The sequence below is a fragment of the Aulostomus chinensis genome, chromosome 2 (assembly GCF_037954235.1).
Source record: "Aulostomus chinensis isolate RoL2024-O1b breed Wild chromosome 2, RoL_Achi_v1.0, whole genome shotgun sequence".
Classification (NCBI taxonomy): Eukaryota; Metazoa; Chordata; class Actinopteri; order Syngnathiformes; family Aulostomidae; genus Aulostomus; species Aulostomus chinensis.
Window position 1 is genome coordinate 24,408,843 of NC_141321.1, and position 24,000 is coordinate 24,432,842.

Consider the following 24,000-nt stretch of genomic DNA (forward strand, 5'->3'; position numbering starts at 1 on the left):
AGCGAACGGATAAAATACCTCAGTGTCTGTTGAAGCAAACCCTTTCAAATAGCAAACTGTCACAGATTTATGTGGAAACGGGACCCAAATGCAGCCAAAGGAAGGACAACAAAAGCCTTAAATTCAAAATGGTGAAGTACAACACAACACTGGGAGTTCAAAGGAAGGAAAAAACAAAGGCCTGAAGTCCCTTCTGGCTCAGGCCCTAACAAAAAGGGCCAACAGGCTGAAGTCCTGGACGAGTTCAAAGGACAAACCAAACAAAGTTCTACACAGGACTGAAAACTAAGGCCTTAGGGGAGACGTGGAGAACGACCATGACGCCGACTAAGACAATGAAGCGAGCAGAGACAACAGGAAACACAGAGGTGAAATACATGAAGAAACGACACAGGTGGTGCAATCATACAGGTGAGACACATGAGGCGGTCACAGCAGGGAGCACACAGGAAGACAAGACCTGAACTTCAGATGAAAACAGGAACTAAAGGCAGACCAAGACAAAAGGGAACGCACAGGAAGAAAGGACACAAACCACAAAATAAAGCAAGAAATCAAGACACGGACCGAGACACAAACAAAACATGGTGGACTCCTGCAAAGGTTTTGAATTTGCAAACTATGTGCAAACAAACCTTTGAGATCATCACATTCCAATTTTATATGCAATAAAAACATGATTGCAGTGAGGAAAGTCTTGCCCTTCAAAGAGATTTTTTTCTTGGTTTCATAACAAAGACACAAAGAACCTCATAGTTATGTGATACAGTTGCAGAAACATGGCGCAACACAGGTGAGCCTCAACCACAGGCCAGGACTCAGCAGTCCACCTCCACCTCAAGGAGAAGGGGCACTCCTTTGAAGACCACAAGGTGTTTGTTCTAGCCAGAGAGGACAGATGGTTTGAAAGAGGGGTGAAAGAAGCCGTTCATGTCAAACTAGAACGTCCATCTTTGAACAGAGGAGGGGGCCTCAGACACCACCCGTCACCCACCTACAATGCCGTCCTTAGATCCCTCCCCAGGAGGTGCAGCCGGAATTCACGACAGCGAGAACTTAAGAAGCTTCTTGGATGAGAGGCGAAGAGGTGAACTACCCAGCATATGTTCGTGCACAACAAGACCATTCAAATAACTTTAAATGAATGAATCCTTAAAACAGACATTCTTGTGAGAGCTTTTATTTTGAAAAACTCCAGAAATGTTGCTGACAGGATGTCAGTACAACTGAAAACAGGTCATTCCAGTCCGTTCAGCAGTGAAGAGTCAAGATGAGTGACAGGTCAGGATGAGTGATGATGACTGACTGATGAAGGTGGCTCCCAGTCATCTGCTGCCCTGACTGAGATCAGTGATGAACTCACTCATATGAGGGGCGGTTGAAGAGACTCCATTCACACCACATTTGTTAGAACACAACTTGACACCTGGAGCGTTAATCACACCTCTGAAATGCAGAACTCAGAGTCCAGCCAGTCCCCTTCCCCTAGACCCTGCACTGGTTTTGGGTCTCATAAAGGTCACCAAAACGTGGACTGGAAGGAGGTGTGGAGTCTGGTTCGAGCACTTCGGAGTAAGAACCGTGATCTGCAGAATGAAAACTATGATCTGCAGAATCAAAACCAAAATCTGCAGAATAAGACAGATGATGTACAGAATAGGTACAAAGTTGTAACATTACAGAAACGTGATCTGCAGAGGCAGAACCGTGATCTGCAGGATAAGATGAGTGATCTGCAGAATCATAACCAAAATCTGCAGAAGGAGGCAGATGATGTACAGAATAGGTACAAAGTTGTAACATTACAGAAACGTGATCTGCAGAGGCAGAAGCGTGATCTGCAGGATCAAAACCATGATCTGCAGAATCAGCTCAGGGAATCCAGGAAGGAAGAGATGCTGCTGAAGAGGATTCAGCACCGCCATGTGATGGCGCTGCGGAACTTCCAGGATGCAGAGGACAGCATGTCACAGGTCAGTTACTGAGTCCCTTTGGTGTCTTGAATCTCATGATTGCAGTGCCTACTTTGAGTTCTGAGGAACAAGTCAGAATTTGGATTTTAGGCTCAGTTTGGATCTCTGACGGGACCTCAGAGTTCTCACTTGATCTGATTTTAATCTCTGATACCCAGCAGTAATCTTGGGGTTCTGATTTGATCTCTAGATTCTGACTTTAATCTCTGACAGCTTTTTTTATAGAAAGAGATCTTGAGCCCAGTTCTCCAATCATGGCTCAATTCCAGTGACAGTTTTGTAACAATGTTCTTGTTGTTCCCAGGTCCAAGCCAGGCATGACAATGAGGTCAGATCTTTAAAGAAGGAGCTGTATCAGACTCGTTCCTGCCGTAACTGTCTGGGACAGGAGCTGCAGGTCAAAGACAAGAGGTTGCTACATGCTGTTGATCGCATACAGCACCTGGAGCAGCTCAACCAGGATGAGAGCCTGTTGGAGAGGGAGGAGCTCAGCCTCCAACTGGCCAAGGTGACACAGGAACGGGCCGAGATCACCAGGAAGTATGAGGTATGTTTGTGTTGACTGATGTGGTTCAACGTCAGATGTGAAAAGAGTGTCTAGCCTTGTTTACACCTGCACCAAAAGCCAAAGTGGGAACTCACTTGAGGAGTCCACTAGTGATCAGATCCATGAGGAGGATCTCTGTACCGGGTGTACACAGGTCTTCTGAGATGAAGGTCACCACCAACAGACCATGACTGGAGCCTGGAAATGTGGATCAGATTATAAACCCAAGGTGGGAGCATTAAGATTATAATTCTCTTTTTGTTGGCTTTCTGTCTTTTCTACTAGGACTTACAGAGAAAACAGGATTTGAGAGAGTCTGCATTCAATCGCCAAATAGCCATGGAACAAAGAAAGGCTGCCACAGCCCAAAACACATGTTGTTCTCTACAAGAGCAGATAGAGAAGTTAAACAAGGACCTACAAGTGAGTTGGAGGAGCAGTCAATCTGACCTCACGTCGTCCCAACCTGCGTCCAGTTTCTGGGCGTTTGAGGACATAAATGATCACGTTGAATAATTAGACGTTAGCACAGGTGACCCTTGCTGGAAGGCTGAGTGAATGTTGAGTGAACCGAATATTGGAGATTAATTTTCCTCATCAGCTTTGGGTCAACAGTTGTAATGTGTGTGATGCTGGATTACAGAGGAATCCTGCAGTAACTTCATGTGTTGTTCATCAAACAGGATCGAGACAGAGAGCTGGAACGGAGGAATATTTACTTCCAGAAATTCACCAAACCTTCCACCAACAGAGGTATCAAACATAATCTCCTGAGTGACTCAGCTGTTCTGGATCTTCTCAGTTGACACTGATGGCTCATTATCTGAATCCTTTCTCTTTGACAGGGAGAAAAAACAAGGGGCTTCAAACAGAGGAATCACTCTTGATCCCTCTTTCACACTCTCGACAACAGGAGCCTTTGGCAAGTGGATATCCTTCTGCAGGTAAGCACACAGTTCACGTTCCCTCATTCATTCATTCATTCATGCACTCAAAAGTGAATCTACAGAAGGATTTGACAGTGACAGTGATGTCATCGCTGTAGTCCACCTCACCCATTCCTTCAGTGTTAATGGAAGAGGATGTATCTGCCCCATGGTGCAGACTGGTTCTATACTGGGTTCTACCTCGGACCGTGCTCCTCCCCTGCGACAGCTTCCACTGTAACACTCACTCATGGTCGTGTCTGACTTACAGGAACAGAGACCAAGATGGTTCAGACAGAAGAGGAATTCCCTTCAGCCACAGAGGCTGGTAGTCTGGTGCCACTGCTGGAGGAGCAGAGGAGCTCTGGCAAATCAGTAAGTGATTCAAATCATTGGAACATGTGCATTTTTTTAGAGAGATGCACTTTTATTTTCGAAAGCTTGAACGTTGAATCATGCTGAGTGTTTTTACAAATCTCTGTATTTTTAAATACACACATTTTGACACGTAAAGCTTGGAACATTGAATAAAGCTGAATAGAACTCAGACATTTCTGATCTCTGATGAACCTTTTCTACTTTTGTCTTGTGCTTCAGGATTCAACCGAATATTCAGAGGTCCCAGTCGAGGGAAACAACTGTCCAGACCCTGATAAAAGAAAACCAAATGAGGAAGGGAGGACAGGAGACGCCTCATCAGAGAGAGGTCATGAGAGCCAGACGTCCCTCTCATCATCTGGGTCTAGGAAACCCCCCAGACCTGCTGAGGAACACCGGTGGCCCAGATTTAGCCACAAGTGTCCCAGATTTATCCGCAAGTACATCTTCAGAGATGTTGATGTAAACCTGCACTGTGGGAGACCCGCCTACTGGAACCTGGACAAGGAGACAGCACAAGTAAAAAAGTCTTCATTCACATTGTAAGTTCAGCCAGAAAGAGAGTGTGTGTGTTTGTGTGTGTTTGTGTGTGTGTGCTCATATACATTCATGAAATGTTCCTGTCTGGATGTGACAGTGAGGGGTGTCACTCAGTCTACTTCCAGCAGGGAAGTGGTGCAGCTGACAATATGGGAGTCTCAGTTTCCAGAGTCAAATTGTATGAAAAGAGACAAATTAGTGATTGTCGATAGGATCAAAATGTCTGCTATCGACCTCTCCAGTCTTTTCTGCTAAATGCTGAATCCTGCAATGGGAATGAAAGAGAACGTATTTGCCCTGTGACTCTGATGTGCTCCAAATGTGAAGGGCTGTTCTTCAGTGTGCACTCCACTAATTCATCCATTGACCATCAATAACACTTTGTCTGTACAGGCTCAAGAGGAGTGAGGGTGACAGCTGAAACCCCTGTGTACTGGAGCCAGAGCTCCCTGCCACGGAACAGCCATGATGAAACCAGTCAGTTCAAAAGTCAATGTGGATGTTTGACTGTCCGACTCACATCGAGAAGATCAAGGACCAGCTAGCAGAACAAGTATACACCATGAGAACGACCCCATCCATGGAGGTCAGGGGCTCCGAGAAGATGGGTCACCTGAGTGCAGGTCTCCTCAGACCTGCTGGCATCCAGGGGTCAGTGGAAACAGACTGAAACACCTTTCCAAAGAGAATCTTCCATTGCTCTGCATTCTTGCTGCTCTGCTGCTGCTGGCTGCTGTTTTATGGATTGTTGCACTTGGTTGGGCTGCTCGGTCTTCGTCCTCATCGTGTCCTTCCATGTTTCGGAGTTGAAAAGTGACAGTGGTTTGGTGGACGGAATTCTGGAAGTCCCAGATATGGAGACTGTTAGGTCTTCTAATGCTGAGGAGCATGAAGCTCTAGTCAGGATTCAGACAAGAACGAGACAGAGAGCTGGAACGGAGGAATATTTACTTGCAGAAATTCACCAAACCTTCCACCAACAGAGGTATCAACTCCTGACTCAACCGTGCCTGAAACAAGTGAGTGACAGGCCTGTGGTTTGGATCCTCACGGTTCTGACACCAACATCTCTGCCCCACCAAGCCTCAGTCATGGGACGCAGCCTGAAGGCTCCACCAGTAAAACCAGTAAACCAGTAAAAGAAGAATCCCAGCCAAAGTCATCTGCTCGTCCCTCATTGGCTCTTCAGCCAACTGCTGAACTTTTCTCTGCATTTTCTAAGATCATATCTTCAGTAGCCTGAATAATCAGTAGGGATGAGCGAATCCAACACTGTCTGTATCTGTACAACCACCAGAATGATCTGTATCCATACCTGCACCTGGAGGGGGCGGGGCTTCACCTGGAAATGGGTGGGAGTTAAACCAGATGTGGGTGCATCTTAAAGGTCTTTGAATCAAGGTGAAATCTTCCAGACCGTCTCTAGACCCTTTATTCCCTGATGACCCCCACTAACTGATGCAATACGGCCCTCCCACCATGAATCTTATCTGTTCTTACTGTCTATGCAAACTGCAGGACGAACCAGAACCTTCATCATGGCTGTGAAGAAGCACACACTCAGTATGATTCCGAGACATCTCATCACAATAGAATCCTAATTCTTAGAAGAGTGGTATTTCTTTGCAGGCCCGATGACGGTTGGGTTTAGTTGATTCCTGTTTAAATGACCTGACAGTGGGACTGGTGATCTGGGGACGCTGCAGTTCTTGCTGTGACTTTGAAGGAAGCACCTGGTCTATGTTTCTATCAATCTGCAGCCTGACGGTGATCCGATGGAGAAGAAAATAAAGCCCAGCTTCATTCAGCCGTGTCCAAGCACCGGATCAGCTGACCTGCAGCTCTCTGCTGATTTGTTACTTTCCCAACAGAAGCAGGTTGATGGAGGAAGAAATCCTAAACAGTGAACAAACAGCAATGACAGAAGTGAATCCTGGACACAGAGAAGTTGCGTCTGCGCTTGGCAACGAGGAAACGCGTCTTTCCTCTGTGTGATGACAGTCTGATTGAAATCTGCAGTCGCCGGTCATGTGGAGAAGTTATTTCTGCGTTTGTGTTTCCTCATCACTACTTGAATGAGTTTAGAATCTAATCTTGGCGTTTGTCTTTGTATATTTGGTTTCTTCTGATGTTTATGGGCTCTTATGATCTATTTGGTCATCTCCACTTTGTCTTTGCAGGTTTTCAACCATCCCATCATCTGCCATGGTCACTGCCGACCTTCAACCTTTACAAGCATTAGCGTCATGTCATCTGGATCGATGGCTTCCTCCAGTGACAGAGTGAGGGTTAGTGTACAATCGTCTCCCTCTGTCAGAACCTTTGACTGCAGTTACTGCTGACATCCACAAGGTGGAGGCAGGGGACCATTTTATGACTGTCCAGACTACACGCCAACCCTGTGCAGCTCTCCTGCGCTGCCACGCTGTTGTACTGTATATTGTATTTGTTCAGATCAGATCCAAAAGATAAAATATGTCCAGTTTTGAGGACGGCACCAGAATATAAAGGGGTTTACACAGATTTACAGGATTTTGATCAGAAACAACCACAAGTTTACACTTTTGTTTTCCCCGTTGTTTTCCTCTGTTCTCTCCCTCCCCTCATGTGTGTTCAACATTTAGACAGACACCATCAGCGCGTTAGAAGTGGAGGGCACTTGACCTGATACTCTTCACCCCTGTACCACATTATGTAACTGGTGCAGCTTTCTGATGATCATTTTGAGCCTCCTTGTTGAGTAATCCTGCATTTATTCTCAGGATTACAACAAACAGGAAGAGCTCCTGTCAGGCTTTGCCACATTTTAATGAAGTGTTTACTGTTCGCTGCAGCTTGCACATCAGATTAGAATGCACCACACTCACTAACTCAGGGCCGGGGCCATGTGGAGTCACACAGAGGAGCAGTTCTGGTAACATAAATCCAACGTGACACAAAACCTGACCAGTCTGGGGGGTTCATCTCTGACCTGACACAGTTGGTCGGAGGGCTTTGTTTTCTTCAAGAGAGAGAAAAGGCCTTTTTTCCCATTGACCCTGATGCTTTCCTGGGGGAACTGCTCCAATTGGACTGTGTCCATGATGTCATGTCCACCAGGATGGGTGCAGTCCAGCATCAACTTCAGGACCAGCTTCTTCTTTTTACCACCTTTGCTGATGTTCTGCTTCTTCTGAGTCGCTGCCATGGGTTTGCCAAAAAGGAGGCCATTCGCTGTCTCTAAACGTCGATGTATGGCTTGATATTAAAAGCTAGCATGATCCCATGTCAATGAGCTCTGACTCAATGTAAAGATGAAGTCTGACCTTTCCAGAGACACCAAGCTTGTTAATTTTGGACTTTCTGGGCCCAAACAGCCCCTGGGAGAGTTGCTTCACCTTTCAGCTGAATTCAGGGGAGCAAAAAGCAGCAAAAACCTTCCTAATGCTGCCTGGTGATTTTCCCTGTCCTTCTTTCAAATTAAACTCATCCCACATCAAATGAAAGCTTACCCACCCTTTTTTCCATGCATGTTTCCTGGTTGCTGGATGTCTTGGTCACAACCTTCCCAAGCTCCAGACCCAGGTGGTCATCTATCTTCTGAGTCAGGTCCGGTAGTTCCAGGTCCAGGTCTTCACGCCCATATCAGAACGCACGGGTGAGTGTGACAAAGTCTTACTGTACCTGTCCTTCAGATATTCAGGGTCGACAAGGTTCACTCCATCTCCTGGGTCAACGTGGTCCACGAAGTCTGGCTTTCCCAGGTAAACGGTCTCCTTACAGTTAGGACTCGACTTCTTGGAAACTCTGGTGCCCGCCAGGTCCATGAAGACCAGTCCTGGCCTTGCATTTGGGGTCAGAGGTCAAATGTTTGCTGACAGGAGCAACACCTCCACCCGGAGCTTCTTTCCAACTAAAACAGGCATTTCTATTGCCTCCTCCCAGGCAAGGTGGAAGATGAAGGGAGTTGAAGAACAAAGTACAAATCAAAACCACTCTGATGAAGGAAAAAGCCTAAAGTACAAAAACTCAAAATCACTCTGCAGAGGAAAACCTGATGAGACAAAGTAACAAAGACACTCAAAGTTAAATTAGTTAAGGAGCATGGCATGGACTAAAAACCTGACTAGACAAAGAATCGACAAAAATTCAAACTTGGATGAGGCGTGGAATGAGGCATGGAATGAGGCTTGGAATGAGGCTTGGAATGAGGCCTGGAATGAGGCCTGGAATGAGGTGTGGAATGAGGCTTGGAATGAGGCCTGGAATGAGGCCTGGAATGAGGTGTGGAATGAGGCCTGGAATGAGGCTTGGAATGAGGCCTGGAATGAGGTGTGGAATGGCATAAGCTTTTTCACATGAGGGACGAGACGAACTGGCACCAGACAAAGGGAAACACAGACTACATATACAAATGGGGTGATGGGAAACAAGTGGACACAATCAGGACAAGGAAGACAATCAGACTCACCAAGACAGGAGGAAGCCGATGCACCGTCCATCCTGGGGACCTGGTCCACCACCCAGAGGTGGTGGGGGTTCTGTTGTAAAAAGATAGTTAAAGTTGATCTGTTACTTTTTTGGATCCTGTCTCTTGGAGTGTTGCTCTTGACAACTGAGGCTGGTTCTTTGGTGACATTGGTGAAGCAGCACCTGGGATGGACAGTAGAGTTGGTGGATGAGTGCAACGGCGCTGACGGTAGCACGCCACCGTCCACCCATCATTAGCAAAGAAAGCCTGTGCTGTAAAATACAAAGCTCCATCTTTTACGTCTTCTCATTTGTGGAGCGCTTAAAATGTAAAATCTTTGCATTTTCTTACAAAATGTTTAAAAAAATAAATACACATGGCAGGCTGAGTCGTCCTAAATACAGAAAGAATGAGAGGGGCAGTGTGGAATAAAGAAAGCAAAGAGGTTTAAAAAAAGAAGAAGAAGCAGACCTGGGTTAGGGTTGGGGTTCAGGGTTCTACTTTACAACTCAGTCTTTGTTCCATGTCAGCAGTAAATCTGTGCATTCTATCTGCCATACCTGCAGCAGCACAGCAGCGGTGCTTGATCTGGTTGTGGTAGCATACTGCCCTCCAGTGTTCAAATGCTGTGTTACACCCCAGCTCAATGTCCTCATCCTCTCATGTTGTCTGACTTTTTATTTTTTGTCATACCTCATTTGATTCTGGTCATTTCAGTGGTAGAGAGTTGCCTGAGCTTTCAGCCGAATTCAGGGATGCAAAAAGCAGCCACACTTTCTTGATGCTTCCTGGGTGATTTTCCCTGTCCTTCCTTCAAATTGAACCTGTCATCCATCAAAAGCTTACAGTCTCACCTTTACAGCAATAACAAGCTTTTGGTTCTGTCATGAACTGAGAGCTCACTGTCCAGCAGCTGGTGTGGTCAACATTTGCCACACTGGAGGCCATTCAGAATGTCAGTAATGCAGTGTCCCTGGAGTACCGTTAGCAGCCCTGTCCATTCCCTGTACATGCGGGCCTCTGGGAGCCTTCCCAGCTCCCCCAACTGTGGCAAGGGGCCCTCCACTGTTAACTATGACACCTCCAGCCTCAGGACTACAGTTGACATGCAGCATCCCGGCTCTCGTCTCCTGCCAGGCCACGTCATTCATACCCAGGATCCTGAATGGGATGCTCATTCCACGGGAAAGCATGTTGTCCTGTCATGAGAGGGTCTGTTCTAGTTGCACGCTGTCAGTGAGTTCCCAACACTTCCATAGATTTAAAAAGGCCAAGAAATGTCATCTTGAAAAAAATGAATGACTTTGATAGGAACTTTGACAGGAAGTCCTAAACATGTGGGGTGAAAAGAGAGTTCCCAGCTAAAAAAACAGCGTGGTGTCTGCATGTCATGAAGATTCTGGGATCCTAGTCCAGGCAATGACAAGCAGCCTGAGAAAAGAAGGTGGAAAACCTGGCAGGTGGATAAGCAGAGGGGATCTGGAGCAAACACAAGTCTCTGGTGCTTCCTCTTGCAGGCTCTCCGCACAAAAAGCAGATATGAATTTTACAACTGAAAGAGAAAAGTAGAATAAAAAGTACACTCACAGAAATGAGTCATGGCAGAGTTAAATTTTATGCATTTACATCTATTTGTTTTCTTTAAAAACTCATATTTTTTAAATGTATGCATACAAATTAATTATAATCTGCACAATTTAATCAATTCTAAAATGTATTACTAGAAGTAGTTAATACATACTTACATGGTTTAAATAATACAAATTGTACAACAAACAAGATTCTGTCATTTAAATTCATGTGATCGGTTTTCATAGAAGTTATGAGAGGTGAATTCGGTCCTTCAACCTTGACTATGCGCCCGTGTCAACATCCCTTTCGGGTCCAAACATTCTCACTGGGAATCTGCCTCAGTGTTGTGTCCCTCGCTGAGACCTCGGGTTGGAGATAAATCAACCATCCTTCCAACGAAAAAGACAAGATGAAATGGCTTGAGCTGACAAGGTCAGTTAAAAGGCAAAATACATTATTTAAAACTTTTAAACACGCAGCGGTTCATTGCTAAATAAAAAAAAATGTTGTGAGTGTAAAAAGATTGAGGAGCTCTGAAATTGTTTTTAAAATACGAGCGGACCGCGCCGAGTGGCTGTTTGACCCTCGAACATTCACTTCCGTTGGACGTCAGCAGTCAAGCCCTTGTGGGTATCAGCAGTTGTCCATGTGACGGTAAGCACTCCCATCCATCCTGTGTCCTGTCACTCCCGTATGTATCGTTCCTAATTGTATCGTTCATATCACATCATATCAATATCATTTCATGGATGATAAAATCTATGTAGTTCCTGATTATTTTAAGCAGTTTTAACTTGGTCACATTGCGTGTATCATGCTATTAGCCATGACGCCTGCTAGCATCATAGCTAACGGGCTAGCTATTTCACCGCATCTTAGCTAGCTTGGTCGTACGGCTTGTTGGCTTTTGTCAAAATTATGCGTTTTTAATGCAAAAGATGGTATTTCTGTGATTCATGTAAATTTGCAATTAAACTGGCGAGTCATCGCGTCGGGAGGGGGATGTATGTTAGCTAGGATGGCCGCTAGCATCAGCCTAGCATTGTGTGGAGCGGTCAAATCGCAACCTCCATGAAGCTGGCACCCCACAACACTCAGAATTAAGTGAAAATATAGACAATGGTTTGTGCTGCATTTTTTTCTCTATATATGTATGTATATGTATATACACACATATATATACATATATACATACGTATATATATATATCCATATATATATGTGTGTGTGTGTGTATATATATATATATATATATATATATATATATTTAAGTTTACGCAGCCTTCTGACTTCGTCCAAACTGAACCAAAATGGTGTCGTTAGTTTGTGCAGAAAAACAATTGTTGGTGCTGCTTCACTTTCTTGTAGTGTTTTCCAAACTAGTTTAGTCGACTCGTCTTTTTCCGCCTTTTTTGTGATTGGCACTTTCCTGCTTGTTAAACGTTGCCAGTGGTGCTGCCTTTTCTAGTGCCCTTAATTTCTCCTCATTCATCGGCTGACTGTCCGTAATAAGGAGTGTGCTGCTCATCTGTTTGTGTGTGTGTTACCATGGAAGCATGGATTCACTCCAGTCCATTGAATTGCATCAATGAGCGAGATATTTTCTCTGTTTGTTGTTGGCAGGAAAAATAAATGTGGGTCAATGATGAAATGATTTTCACTCAGTAAATTGGGCTTTTCAACTGTAATTAAAAAAAAACTTGAACTGAACAAGAATAAAATTGTCTGATCTCCGACAAATTGGCATGTAAGGGTTATTCAGGTATTGCTATATACTGTAGTATGTATGCACTGTGAAGAGGAGCTGGCTTTTTGAGTGCTTTTTTATAACATCATGGAAGCTGTTAAACCCTAACAAGAAACTCAAGCTGGAGAGCAGCTGATTTTACAAATAACCTCATTGATTTGTTCTCTGTCTTCATTCACAGGTGCTGTCTAAATGTGGCCCTGCTAATTGTGTGACAGTTCGTTATCGACCAGGTAGGAGTTATTAAAACGTATTAAGCTGAGACATTTCCTCCATAGCCACACAGGCCAGTATCCATGTGTGTATCTAGACTGTCCTTGCACATTCACAAGCTGGAAAAACCTTTTGAGTCACACTTATGGAACACACAGCAAGTTAGAAATAACAGGTGCTCAGTCCACTACGTTCTCATGTCAGACTTGTGGGTGTGAAGAACTGTCAACAGAACAGGAAAACTTCAGTCATAGTAATCAACACCTCAGGCAGTATGAAAATGTAACTTGTAAGTTTGAGGGATGTCCATATCAGTCAAACATATATGGTACTTTGAACTCACATAAAAATCGTAACCATAATCCACTCAGTCTAGAGGAGTTTAAAGCAGGTGTAGTTAAAGTCAGTGTTCACTCTAGTCCAGCAGATGAGGGGCCCACATTTACTGCAGACATAGATGCTAGTCTGTCAGACGCAGATGCAGATAGGGATCTTGATCATTCAGAGGACCTTCCTGAAGTTGGAGAAGGGAAAATTGGCTCGGTTCTTTTGAAGTTGGAAAACATTTTTCATGCAGTGTTGTTTTTGGCAGGCATTTTAGATTTAGTTTTCGTCTTAGTCTTTTGGACTAAATGTTTCTCAGTTTTAGTCGCATTTTCGTCATTTCTATCCTTGATCGTTTTAGTCTAGTTGACGAAAACTCAAAGGTTTCAGTCAAATATCAAAGATACTTATGAATTAAATATATGTGTATGTACTTAACAGGCCAATACAGTGTTAGAATGAAGCACACTGAAACTGATCGAACCTTCAAAGGTGAGTTTTTTCCCCTCTTTTTCTTTCTCTACCTTTTACTTTTATAATTTTGTTGCAGATGCAGACAACACACTGGCACACAATATGAGTGTTGTATCACAATAAAATAGGATTAAACAAAAACTAAAAGCACACTTGACTTTCATGTGAATGACCTCATGTCCTACATATTGGCTTTAGCTGCTGTTATTGGTTAAAGCATCCAGGTGTGTTGCTTAGATAGGGAACAGCAGCAGGTCTGAAGACAACCGTGTTTCCCAGTCCCACAAACGTGGGTCAAAGCATTTCACTTGCCACCCGTCCACAAATGGACAGGGGTTTTATTCATAACATGCTAAATTAATAGAGGGGCTGGTTTAAACGAGCCAACATTAGCGAGGCCCCTGGCAGCCCCGTTCATTCTAGCTTTAGCATGTAGCACGAGGAAGCGCTCTCTGCACCACAGGGGAGGTGTAACCACCACCACCACAAAACTTTAGGCTGAATACAAAACAGAAAAGCATCACAAGGCTGGCCTAACATAGACTAAAGCTAAACTTTAATCATCCCGCTTTTCACAACCACCCGACACCGCTGCTGCTGCCGTGGTGTGAGACTCGTCCGCTGCAGACAGGCCCAGACTGTCTCTGTGTGTGCATGTGGTTGCGTGCGCGAGAGAGGCTTTTAGTGCGTATGTTCTGATGATGGGGGCGTGACCATGAGGACCAACAGCTCCAGCTGGCTCCGTTCTGATGTTTGAGCTCTTGATTGACATTGCACGCATGTTATAATTGGCGGAAAAAACCTGCATGTTTTGAAACTTTGATCGTCCACCCACTAACAATTTAGTCTCGTCTCGTAAGATGAAAATGTGTACAATTTCGTCACAGTTTAGTTTTTACAGGGCGATGGTGACGTTCGACTTAGTCTCATTTTCGTCATGGAAAAAAGGGGTCTGACGTCGCCATTTTCGTTTTCGTCCAGCGTGATGAAAACAACACTGTTTTCATGTTCCATCTCCAGCAACAGAGGAATTGGTTGATGAACTCCACTACTGCAGAGTAATGTGTCTGTGCCAAGAACTTGGAGCAGTATTTCAAATTTGTTCAAACAAAAACTTCGAGGTCGATGGCGTGGCTATCAAGGAATTAGCTGATTCACTGTGTAAATCTCATCCTTTGGCAGAAGCACTGGGAAAAGGTGGCCCCCTCGCAACCGCTTCTAAGAGAAAGGAGTACAATAAAGAAGTGTTTGAGGTTGTCGAGCCAGTAGAGTTTGTTCTTGATCAAAAAACAAGCAGGTCCTTTCAATACATCCTATGACTGGGATCTTTGCAGCAGATACTTGATTCTCCTGAAGTGTTGAATAGAGTGATTGATAGCCACAGAACAGAGGGCAGCAACACAGACCAGCTTGAAAACCAGCAGGATCACTCCATAAGAGACGGTGTCTACTTTAAAGAAAACCCTTTCCTGTCAGATGATGAGTTAAAAATTTGTTTCACCTCATACGAGGGGATCAACTCCAGAAATGGAATGGTGGTGGTGTGTGATTCAACTGCTGGAATGCCTGAATTTGCAGAGATTCTCCAAATGTGTATCATTGGAGATGAGTTGAGCTTCATAGTTGGTTTCTATTTTGCTTGGTATCAGGAGCATTTCAGGGCCTTTCAGTTGACTTTGTCAGCAGATAGAAAGGTTGCCCTTGTTCAGTTTGAGGAGCTAAGAGATTGCTACCCACTTGTGGCCTACACAGTTGGATCCAGACGTATGGTGACCCTGAAGAGACACATCATCATCAAAGGTAGGATTTTCAGATGCTATCGTGCTGTGGAAATTCTTCTGGAACAGAGTTTGTGGGAAGGGTAGAAAAGTGGAGAGGACACTCACCTCGCCACCTTTCCTGGCTTTCACTCTTTGCTTAACTCCTCACCCATCTTCCCCCCTTACCAAATCTCCTCTAGCCTTCTCACTGCAACCCTCCTTTCTTCTCCACCTCCTTGTTCTCACCCTCTTCCTTGCTCTCTGAGCCTCTGCTCTGTTAACCTCTCTTACCCTCCTCCTTGCTTCTTCTCTACTGACCACGTACAACCTCCATGGGCTATTTTTGACTTAACACACATATTTTTCCTTCTCCTTTCTCAGGAGACATGGCAGCTCCTCTGGGATATATTATATTCCTGGATGAACGGATTCAAGCAGGAACTCAGCAGTCCTCTGAAATGCGCAGACCCAGAACCTTGAAGCTCCTGACGCGCTCCACTTGGTTCACGTTGATGTTCAGGCCTGAGTGCAGTGAGGTCCTTGTCCTCCAGAAGTCTATGATCATTTCTGAGTAAGCTAAGGTAACCATCATACATCATTTATACATCATTCCATGTAAATACAATGTCAGTCCCTGTCAAAACATGTCAAGGTCATGTATTTTTTTCTTTTTTAAATTACAATCTAGGATTTTACCAAATAAATGGTCAGCCATCAGACTCCCGGTGCCTCCTCTCACCTGGAAAACACTCTCATGTCACATTTAACTGTCATTTCTCATCATTTGTGTGCAATGTGCTGTATTTTTTCTTCCAGGTAGGCATGGCTGTGAGTGTGAATGGAATGGCTCAGTAGAACGGGAGCCCAGTGGAAACGTACACAGACACCAGTCCCTCACCAAAGAGGCAGAAATATAACCCACACTGTAAAAAGTCCTTCACGAGCCTTGGTGTTAGAGCCTAATTTTTTAAACTGGATTCCTTCTTGTAAATTAAGTTTCCTTTATTTCTGTTTCTATTTTAGTTTTAATTAAATAAAAAAACACTTTATTCTTCTGACTTAATTGTTTAGTTGTTGAAGCTTTCATTTAATATTACAAAATTGATTCAGCAGAACTTCACCATGAATTACTTTCACAAAAATCAGTTTTATGGCTTATCTGCGAAGTAATCGTCAGAGCCCGCCTTCTGATGCAGCAACGGACTCGTCTGGGCATGTTGATCGGTTTCTCCGTCTGAGTCCATCTCTATGAGATGCAGCAGACAACTTTGAAAGTTCACGTCCTTGTACGACGCATGTAAGTAAAAATTCACATTATTTTAATGTACCCTGTTGTCCAAATGTGAAAAATCTTCTTGTGCCATTTGGTTAAAAACTTGGCCAAACATGAGGTCTTATCAAGCTAGCTTGATTCTCCAGCAGCTCCTGAGTAAAGTAACTTTTCTAAAGATAAATGCTTGTCGTGTGTTTTATTTTTTGGTTACAAATGCAGTTTAACCAGCTGCTTACTTTCCTGTTCCAAGATTATCGATAAATAGAGCATAATGAGGTCGGTGTCATGCCTTGTGAGAATTGAAAAGTTAAATATAGGCCTACTGAAGGTGTTTGAGATAATGGTGGAACTGGAACTATGCCTTTTGCAGTTTTTTCTGCAAAAGCGATATGTTTCTTGCTCTCAGCACTTGATTGAAACTATTGTCTATGCTGGGGCAATTTGACATTTGACCGCTGACAACAGTTGTGGAGTTTCCCAGTATGCAGGCTGCAGCGTGGTGGCTCATCCTTGGCCTTCAGCTCTGAATGAGTCCTGTTGTGGTTCATGTGTGCTCCCAGAACGATGATAGCCCTGTTCAAACTTTAAAATATGTGAGGGCACAATTATGGTTAACAATGCTGAATTTATAAGGTCTCACCGAATTGTTTATCCTCAGGGTGGACAGGACCCTGACCAAACCAAAAAGGAATCTTTTCTGTATTATAACCATCTCATAATTTATGAATTATCCCTATAATATCCTTGTTGCCAAACAAAATGTAAAACAACCAACATTACCTTCTGACTTAAACCTACAATATAAATAACTGTACTCTGTGCTTTATTGCCAGCTCAGTCATCAAATAATGAAAAGTCAGGCATTCATGTAGAAATAGAGAAGTATCATTTTTAACTTTTGTTTCCTTTTGACCTGTTATCCACTTCCATAGTAATGTCTTTACACTGAAGTGCTCAGTTATATCCAACCTTAATTAGCATTGATTAATTATTAATCACTTCCATTTGACATAAATGACCTGTCCTCACATTATAGACTTCTATAAATTTCTGTCATTTAGAATCATGTTACAAATTTTAAAGACCGAATTTTTTTGCATGAACATGTGATTTTTAAGGAGATGATGGCCGTATGGATTAATTTACATAATAACAGTGTTGAGTATCTCGGTGTCACATTTTGCTCTCCGTTATCCTTCTAGGTGTGGACCAAGCTGTGAGATTGCGGGTCCTCATTGATAATGAAATCAAGAAACTCACTCTTAACAGTGGTATGCCTTCATCTGTGGAAGAGCTACTTGGAGCTATCAAGGAAGAGTTTTCCATTACTGCAGAAGTGAGTCTGCAATACAAAGATGAAGACTTCAATGACTTCTTCACCCTTACCTCAACTAGTGAGCTGAAAGATAAAGACACACTGAAAGAAGCGTTCATGCCTCATCCTGTGACACTGACACTTGTTCCCATGAAAAGCACCCCTGATACCTCTGATGTGAGCTCACTGTGTGAATGTGCGAGTCAGTCTACAGAGTCAGACGATACTGGGATTCGGAGTCCTTCTCCCTCTGAAAGGCAGGAGCCATGGCCCTCCGTTTTTCCCATTCCAACTTTCTCCCATAACACAGAGCTCGCATTGAGACAAGGCAATGAAAGCTATTTGAGAGATGGCACCTCACTGACATCACCAAGTGTCAAATCTGACATACTGGAGCGTCTGGCAGAGGCCATGTTCTCCTACACATCTTATCCCAGTGATGCTCAAAGATGTGCAGTTGCACAGGCCCTCACAGAGAAGCATCCATGCTTAAAGGAGCCTGGATGTTTTAATGGAACTTAGGGATGGCAGCAGAGTCTCAAGTACAAATGTGGAAACTATCACACAAAACGTAGACCACTGGGAAGCCCTGAACTTCTAATAAACTCAATGAAATACAAGACTAAGATAGAAAAGCTGCCAAAAACATGAAAAAACCAAAGAGAGCAGAGATAAATGATCTTCCTCCACACCCACCTGGTGAAAGCGATGACACTCTTGAGAGTCTTAGACTTGAACTAATTGGGGCTAGCAAGAGAAAGGACAACGTCAAAGACATTAACTACATGATGGCCAGGACCTACAGCTGGAGAAGAATGGAAGTGGTTGCCCAGTCCCCAGGGGTGGCAGAGTTCAAAGAAAGGTGGCCCACCCTCCTCGAACCATTCCAGGTAACTGATACGTGAATAAACAGTTTCTGAATCCCTATATTTCATTCATTCATTTTCCATACAGCTTATCCCTTTTGGGGTCACGAGGGCTGCAGCCTATCCCAGCTATCATCGGGCAAGAGGCGGGGTACACGCTGAACCATTCGCCAGCCAATTGCAACATAGAGAGACAGACAACCATTCGCGCACACTCATACCTCAGGGCAATTTAGAGTCACCAATTAACCTCATGAGTGTGTTTTTGGTCTGTGGCAGGAAGCCGGAGTAACCGGATAGAACCCACACATGCACGGAAAGAACATGCAAACTTTACACAGAAAGGCCCTCTCCGACCCCGATATTTAATCATACGGAAATAAAAAAGATATTGAAGAGCTCATGAATGAAAGGTTTGTACATTTTCAGCTCTCTGAACTGTGTTGTAACAGCTGCATGCTCACTGTCCCAAAGGTCAACGAGGAGTTCAGACGATGCACTGATGTCGCATTGGAGCCAACATTTATGGCCCAGCTGGACCGATATACTCCAAAGCTCCTAGAGCTGTTCAGCACAAAGGGAGGAGCAGTTGGTTCGCGCATCAAGAACTTGCTGATGGTCCTGATACAGGTGAGGCAAAACTGGCCTGTGACATTACATAAACTTGTTTATAGTCACTAGTGGCCCCATAATACAATATCATAATGCTTTGATCTTATGCAATATTGCTAGGAATTAAATTTGAATAATATGAATAAAATACACAATTTTTCAAAATACTGAGTATTAAAATTACAATATATCATGTTTTGTGCCATTTTAGCTACATTTTACATCAACAAAAGGAGAGCTTGGTTTAAAAAGTTTTACCTTAGAAAAGACTCAGTATTTAACTCATTTCTGTCAGTTTTATTTTGGTAAGATAGGACTAGAACAATTGCTAACCTTTGGAGTCGAACACTTAAAAGTAACCATGTAAAATAATTGCTGAAAACACATGAGAAACTAGCTGCACGGTGGTGCAGTGGTTAGCACTGTGGCCTCACAGCGAGAAGGTTCCGGGCTTGAGCGCAGTATCTTTCTGTGTGAGTCTGCATGTTCTCCCTGTTCCTGTGTGGGTTCTCTCTGGTACTCCAGCTTCCTCCCACAGTCCAAAGACATCAAGAGGGGACGAGGCTGATTGATACTCTAAATTGACCGTGGGTGTGGCTGTGAGTGTGAATGGTTGTCTGTCTCTATGTGTTGGTCCTGAGATGGACTGGTGACCTGTCCAGGGTGAACCCCGCCTCTCACCTGTTGCTGCTGGGATAGGCTCCACCCCCCCAGGACCCTTAACAGGAATAAGCGGAAGACGATGGATGGATGGACATGAGAAACTTACCGTATTTTCCACACTATAAGGCGCACCTAAAAGCCTTTAATTTTCTCAAAAACCAACAGTGCGCCTTATAATCCTGTGCGCTTTATATATGGATCAATATTGGTTAATTATGGCAACCGTAGTCAGGGGGCATCAACGAAGTAACAGCGGTAAAAAGGGTAAAGGGGAATTCCAGTCCCACACCACTTGTGTGTGTATAAAGACCCAAAAAGGGCACCTTTCAAGAGACACGCTCACGACGCAGAGTTCAAACTCAAGGCTATCAGTCAGCAGCTACCGGTATCTACGGTACCGTATTGTGAATGCACCAACTTGTTTTGGGAGTGAACGGAGTTGTCAGAACGTTGGTTTGTATTCTATGAATAAAGTTTGACTGACTGACTTAGCTGACTGTTTTCCCTTGAGCGCAGCTCCATCTAGTAATAATAATAATAATACATTTTATTTATAAGGCGCCTTTCAAGGCACTCAAGTTCGCCGTACAACAGTTTTAAAAACAATAAAACATGCACAATTTAAAAGAATAACAACAACACAAGTCTCTAGCAGAGCACAGAAGAGGGCATTCAGCCATACGCCTGTCTAAAAAGGTGAGTTTTGAGATGTTTTTTGAAGGTATCAACGGAATCAGTGTTTCTGATGTCAGGAGGGAGGGAGTTCCAGAGGTGAGGGGCAGAGCAACTGAAGGCTCTAGCCCCCATGGAGGTCAGACGAAAGGAGGGAACGTTGAGGCTGATGGAGGAGGAAGACCTGAGAGACCGGGTGGGAATGTTGGTGTGGAGAAGGTCTGACAGGTATGAAGGGGCGAGGTTATGGATGGTTTTGAATGTATGGAGGAGGCTCTTGTAGTCAATGCGGTGTTTAATAGGAAGCCAGTGGAGTTGATGTAGAACGGGGGTGATGTGACTGATGACAGGGGTTCTGGTGATGATTCGGGCAGCTGCGTTCTGGACCAATTGAAGCTTATGGAGGAGTTTGTGTGGGAGACCAAAAAGAAGCGAGTTACAATAATCCAGACGGGAGGTGACGAGAGAGTGGACCAGGATTGCAGCGCTGTTGGGAGTGAGAGATGAGCGGAGACGGTTGATATTCCGGAGGTGGAAGTAGGCGAACCTGATGGTGTTGTTGACGTGGGTATGGAATGATAAGGTGGGGAAGGGGAAACGGAGGTGTTGTCAATGGTGAGGGTGAAACTGGGAGTGGATGCATAACGCATCCCCAGCTACGACAGTAGTTTCTATTCTATGCACCTTATAATGCGGTGCGCCCTGTATATGAAAACAGTTCTAAAATAGGCCATTCATTGAAGGTGCGCCTTATAATCTGCTAATAATCTTAAAGTTCTCTTTCTGTCTGAAGAACAAACCTTGGGGGGGGGGGGGGGTGTCTTATCCCTCACGCTGGTTTAGAGTCCATAGCTGAAGAGGTGACTGATTTCTTCCAGTACGCAGTGTGTGGTGATTCCACCCATCCTTGAAGAACTCAAGGTGACTCTGGGTGTGTGGCAGAAAGCTCCAGTGCAGTGCACAGATGTGGAGTTCATCATCTGGGTCCAGTAGGCCATTACTTTCCATACTGCAGAAGCAGGAGTAGAAGAGGTGTGACACTCCCCAGAGACATCACGCCATCACCTCTCAGTCCTTGAATCTAAACAACAAAACACACACAAACAAAACAAAGTCAGCTTTAGAAATCACCAAAGATGATGAAATGCTGTCAAGGCTGGTGCTGAAAACACAGGCTTGTGAAGAGCTCCAAGGTGTTCTGATCAGGAACTTTTACATGGATTTAGAACACATGCAATTAGATGGTTCCAACCCCCCCCCCCCCCCCAAAAATATACAATATAGCCTTGTAGTAATATAGCCATTTGCACAGTCTAGTGTGCCTTGACTTAATGGAAAAATTAATGGACAATCGTACTTTCCAAAAGTGCCAATGGAATTAAAAAGTGCATTGTGTTAAATGTTAATGATAAAATGTAACCTTACATAACTACAAGGTTACAGTAGAGGCACATAGCTGGTTTGCAGCATCTTACCCCCTTGACACCTCCTGAATTGCCAGTTTTTGTGAAAAAAAAACTTAACTTTTATAAAATACAAAAAAAAAACCCACAGAAAGTGAATGAATTTCAATCCTTTGCATGAAAAACATCTTGTGTTTTCAGTGATTATCAGAGCTTGGGAGTGTAAAAGATTGGTGGACAAAATGACTTTCATGCATGTTGACTTTCAGAGCATAGTAAGATTTGTATAAAACTCACCAAATAGGCCCTTAAGGGTGAAATTTATTTGACAAGCAATACTCTCAAAAAACATTACTTTGCTTTACAACATTCCATTATTTTACATTACTACTCTCAGTAACTTCAGCTCTCACCATACATGCCAAATTTTTATTTTGTTTCAAAATTTTAACCCCTTAAATGCAGGTTTGTGTTAAAACAGTGGACTTGAAAAAATACAAGCAATTGCAAATCCATCCGGGAGATGGAATAGTGTGTGATGTCATGACTTTAGAGAGATTTAATATTAACTTTAGAGAGATCAACAAAATTAAATGCATGGTAGTTCCTGCACACACATGCCAGTATCCCAGCTTTTTTGAAGAAGAAGAAGAAGAATCTTGTTTTATGAATAAGAAAATTTTTGAAAATCCCTACAATAATAAACTGTTTTACTTTATTTCACCCTAGGACCCAGATGCCTCAGTTGTAAAGAAGAGAGATGCACGCATTAGATGCCTCATGGAGTCATGGGGGAGTGTGGACGAGAGCTCCTCTCTGACTTCAGTGTAAGAAGGTTTTGAAAGAGGTTTTTCCACATCTGCTTGTCTCAAGTAAAGAGTTCTTCATTAGCAATTCTCATGACTCCCCAAGAAATGTGAAACTGTGTCTGTCTGCAGAGAAATTAGCATTCTTACCAGTGTTGTTATTGATCTGAAAATTTCTGCTATTTAGTAAACATACCTTGTTGGTTCATATTGCCATAATACATGAAAATCATATTCCTTTAGGGTGAATTGAATTCAAAGCTAAAAAAATACCCTTTATTTTTCCAAGCTAAATGTCTTTATATCTGAAATCAAACTTTGTCAATTTCCATGTAAATTTCACAGTTTACATGGAATATTAATTTTACGAAATTACTTTAAGTTTTTCAGACTGATTTTATTCACAAGAGTTTTCCTTTTATTCTCGTACAGAAGCGTGTTTCTTATTATGAAAGTACAAAAAGATTGGTCTTTATGTCACAACCACTAAACTGAGCTGATGGCACATCAGATTTCTTTTACATAACAAAACAAACAAAAAACCCAACACATCACATTTGTGTTTTGTCTTCCAGGGGGCAACAGAGGCAAAAGTCCATGAGGACATGAAAATGGAGAGCATGAAGATTTACAGATGCCAGTACCCTGATGCAGCTGGCGTCATTATTGAGGGAGTTCCAGTCCTGACTGACCTCGACAATCTGCCCAGAGCGTGCTGCCTACTCTTGGGAATGACGTATGCATTGAACCTTCAATACCCTCCGAAAGTCAGCAGAACCTTTGAGGTATTCCAAAGACCTTTGATGGGACTTGATGTGATGCGCCCAAAGCCACCCTCCAAGCACATGAGCCTGAAAAGCAAAATGCTATCCTAGACTGTTGAGCTGGGTTGTCAGCACAGTCAACTTAAACCATTTCATGTTTCTACAGTAAAAGTTGAATGGGTTTTATTGATTTATTTAAACGTTTCTTATTCAAGAGAATTCAGAAAAAAATATGTTGGGTTTTAAAAGAGGGTGGTTCATCGGAAATTGTTGCATTTGTTAGAAGTTGAAATTTCACTCCTCCAGTTCCCTCCAATGGCACTTTTAGATGATACTCCTATATTAGCACTCTTACACACGCACATGATCACTCACACACATACACGTATTCTGGTTTAACTAAAAATGTTGGCACTCGTGATGCACCGTCAGTGACACATCTTTAGATTTAGTGTTCACAGCTTTTCGTTCGAGATAAACTCTGTCAATCATATGTTGGATATTTAAGCAGAGGCCAGCTGCAAGCCCTGGGAGCATGTTAAAAAGTCCTTGAAGTGAAAGCCTACAATGCATTGGAAAATAGTTGTGCCGTTGTTTGTATGAGGCATAATAAATAAATGAATGAAAACGAGACCTCCTCTGTTTTATTAATGTGTGTTGAGGAGAACTAATTTTTTTAAGCATGTTCATTTTAAAATAATACAAAAAGTAATTGCCAAAGA

At 43.4% G+C, this 24,000-nt stretch overlaps 1 protein-coding gene across 5 annotated transcripts; it reads left to right on the forward strand.

Moving 5' to 3' along the window:
- The first annotated feature begins 1,390 nt into the window (after positions 1-1,390).
- LOC147269536 (uncharacterized) lies at positions 1,391-23,776 on the forward strand. Of its 5 annotated transcripts, XM_086186403.1 has the most exons (16): positions 1,391-1,973; positions 2,278-2,520; positions 2,806-2,943; positions 3,204-3,273; positions 3,366-3,464; positions 3,718-3,821; positions 4,044-4,366; positions 4,758-8,001; positions 9,532-11,040; positions 12,315-12,366; positions 13,112-13,162; positions 14,794-14,944; positions 15,286-15,485; positions 15,721-16,201; positions 17,380-18,382; positions 18,833-18,983. In XM_086186403.1, the coding sequence occupies exons 1-8, from the start codon at positions 1,452-1,454 to the stop codon at positions 4,783-4,785; spliced, it is 1,527 nt and encodes a 508-aa protein (XP_086042529.1). In that variant the 5' UTR covers positions 1,391-1,451; the 3' UTR covers positions 4,786-8,001; positions 9,532-11,040; positions 12,315-12,366; positions 13,112-13,162; positions 14,794-14,944; positions 15,286-15,485; positions 15,721-16,201; positions 17,380-18,382; positions 18,833-18,983. The 5 variants fall into 5 exon arrangements, with proteins under 5 accessions (XP_086042529.1, XP_086042530.1, XP_086042528.1 ...); XM_086186404.1 differs by lacking the exon at positions 18,833-18,983 and adding an exon at positions 23,090-23,776 and having other exon boundaries at positions 4,758-11,040; positions 17,380-17,513; XM_086186402.1 differs by having other exon boundaries at positions 4,758-11,040.
- Positions 23,777-24,000: the final 224 nt, after the last annotated feature.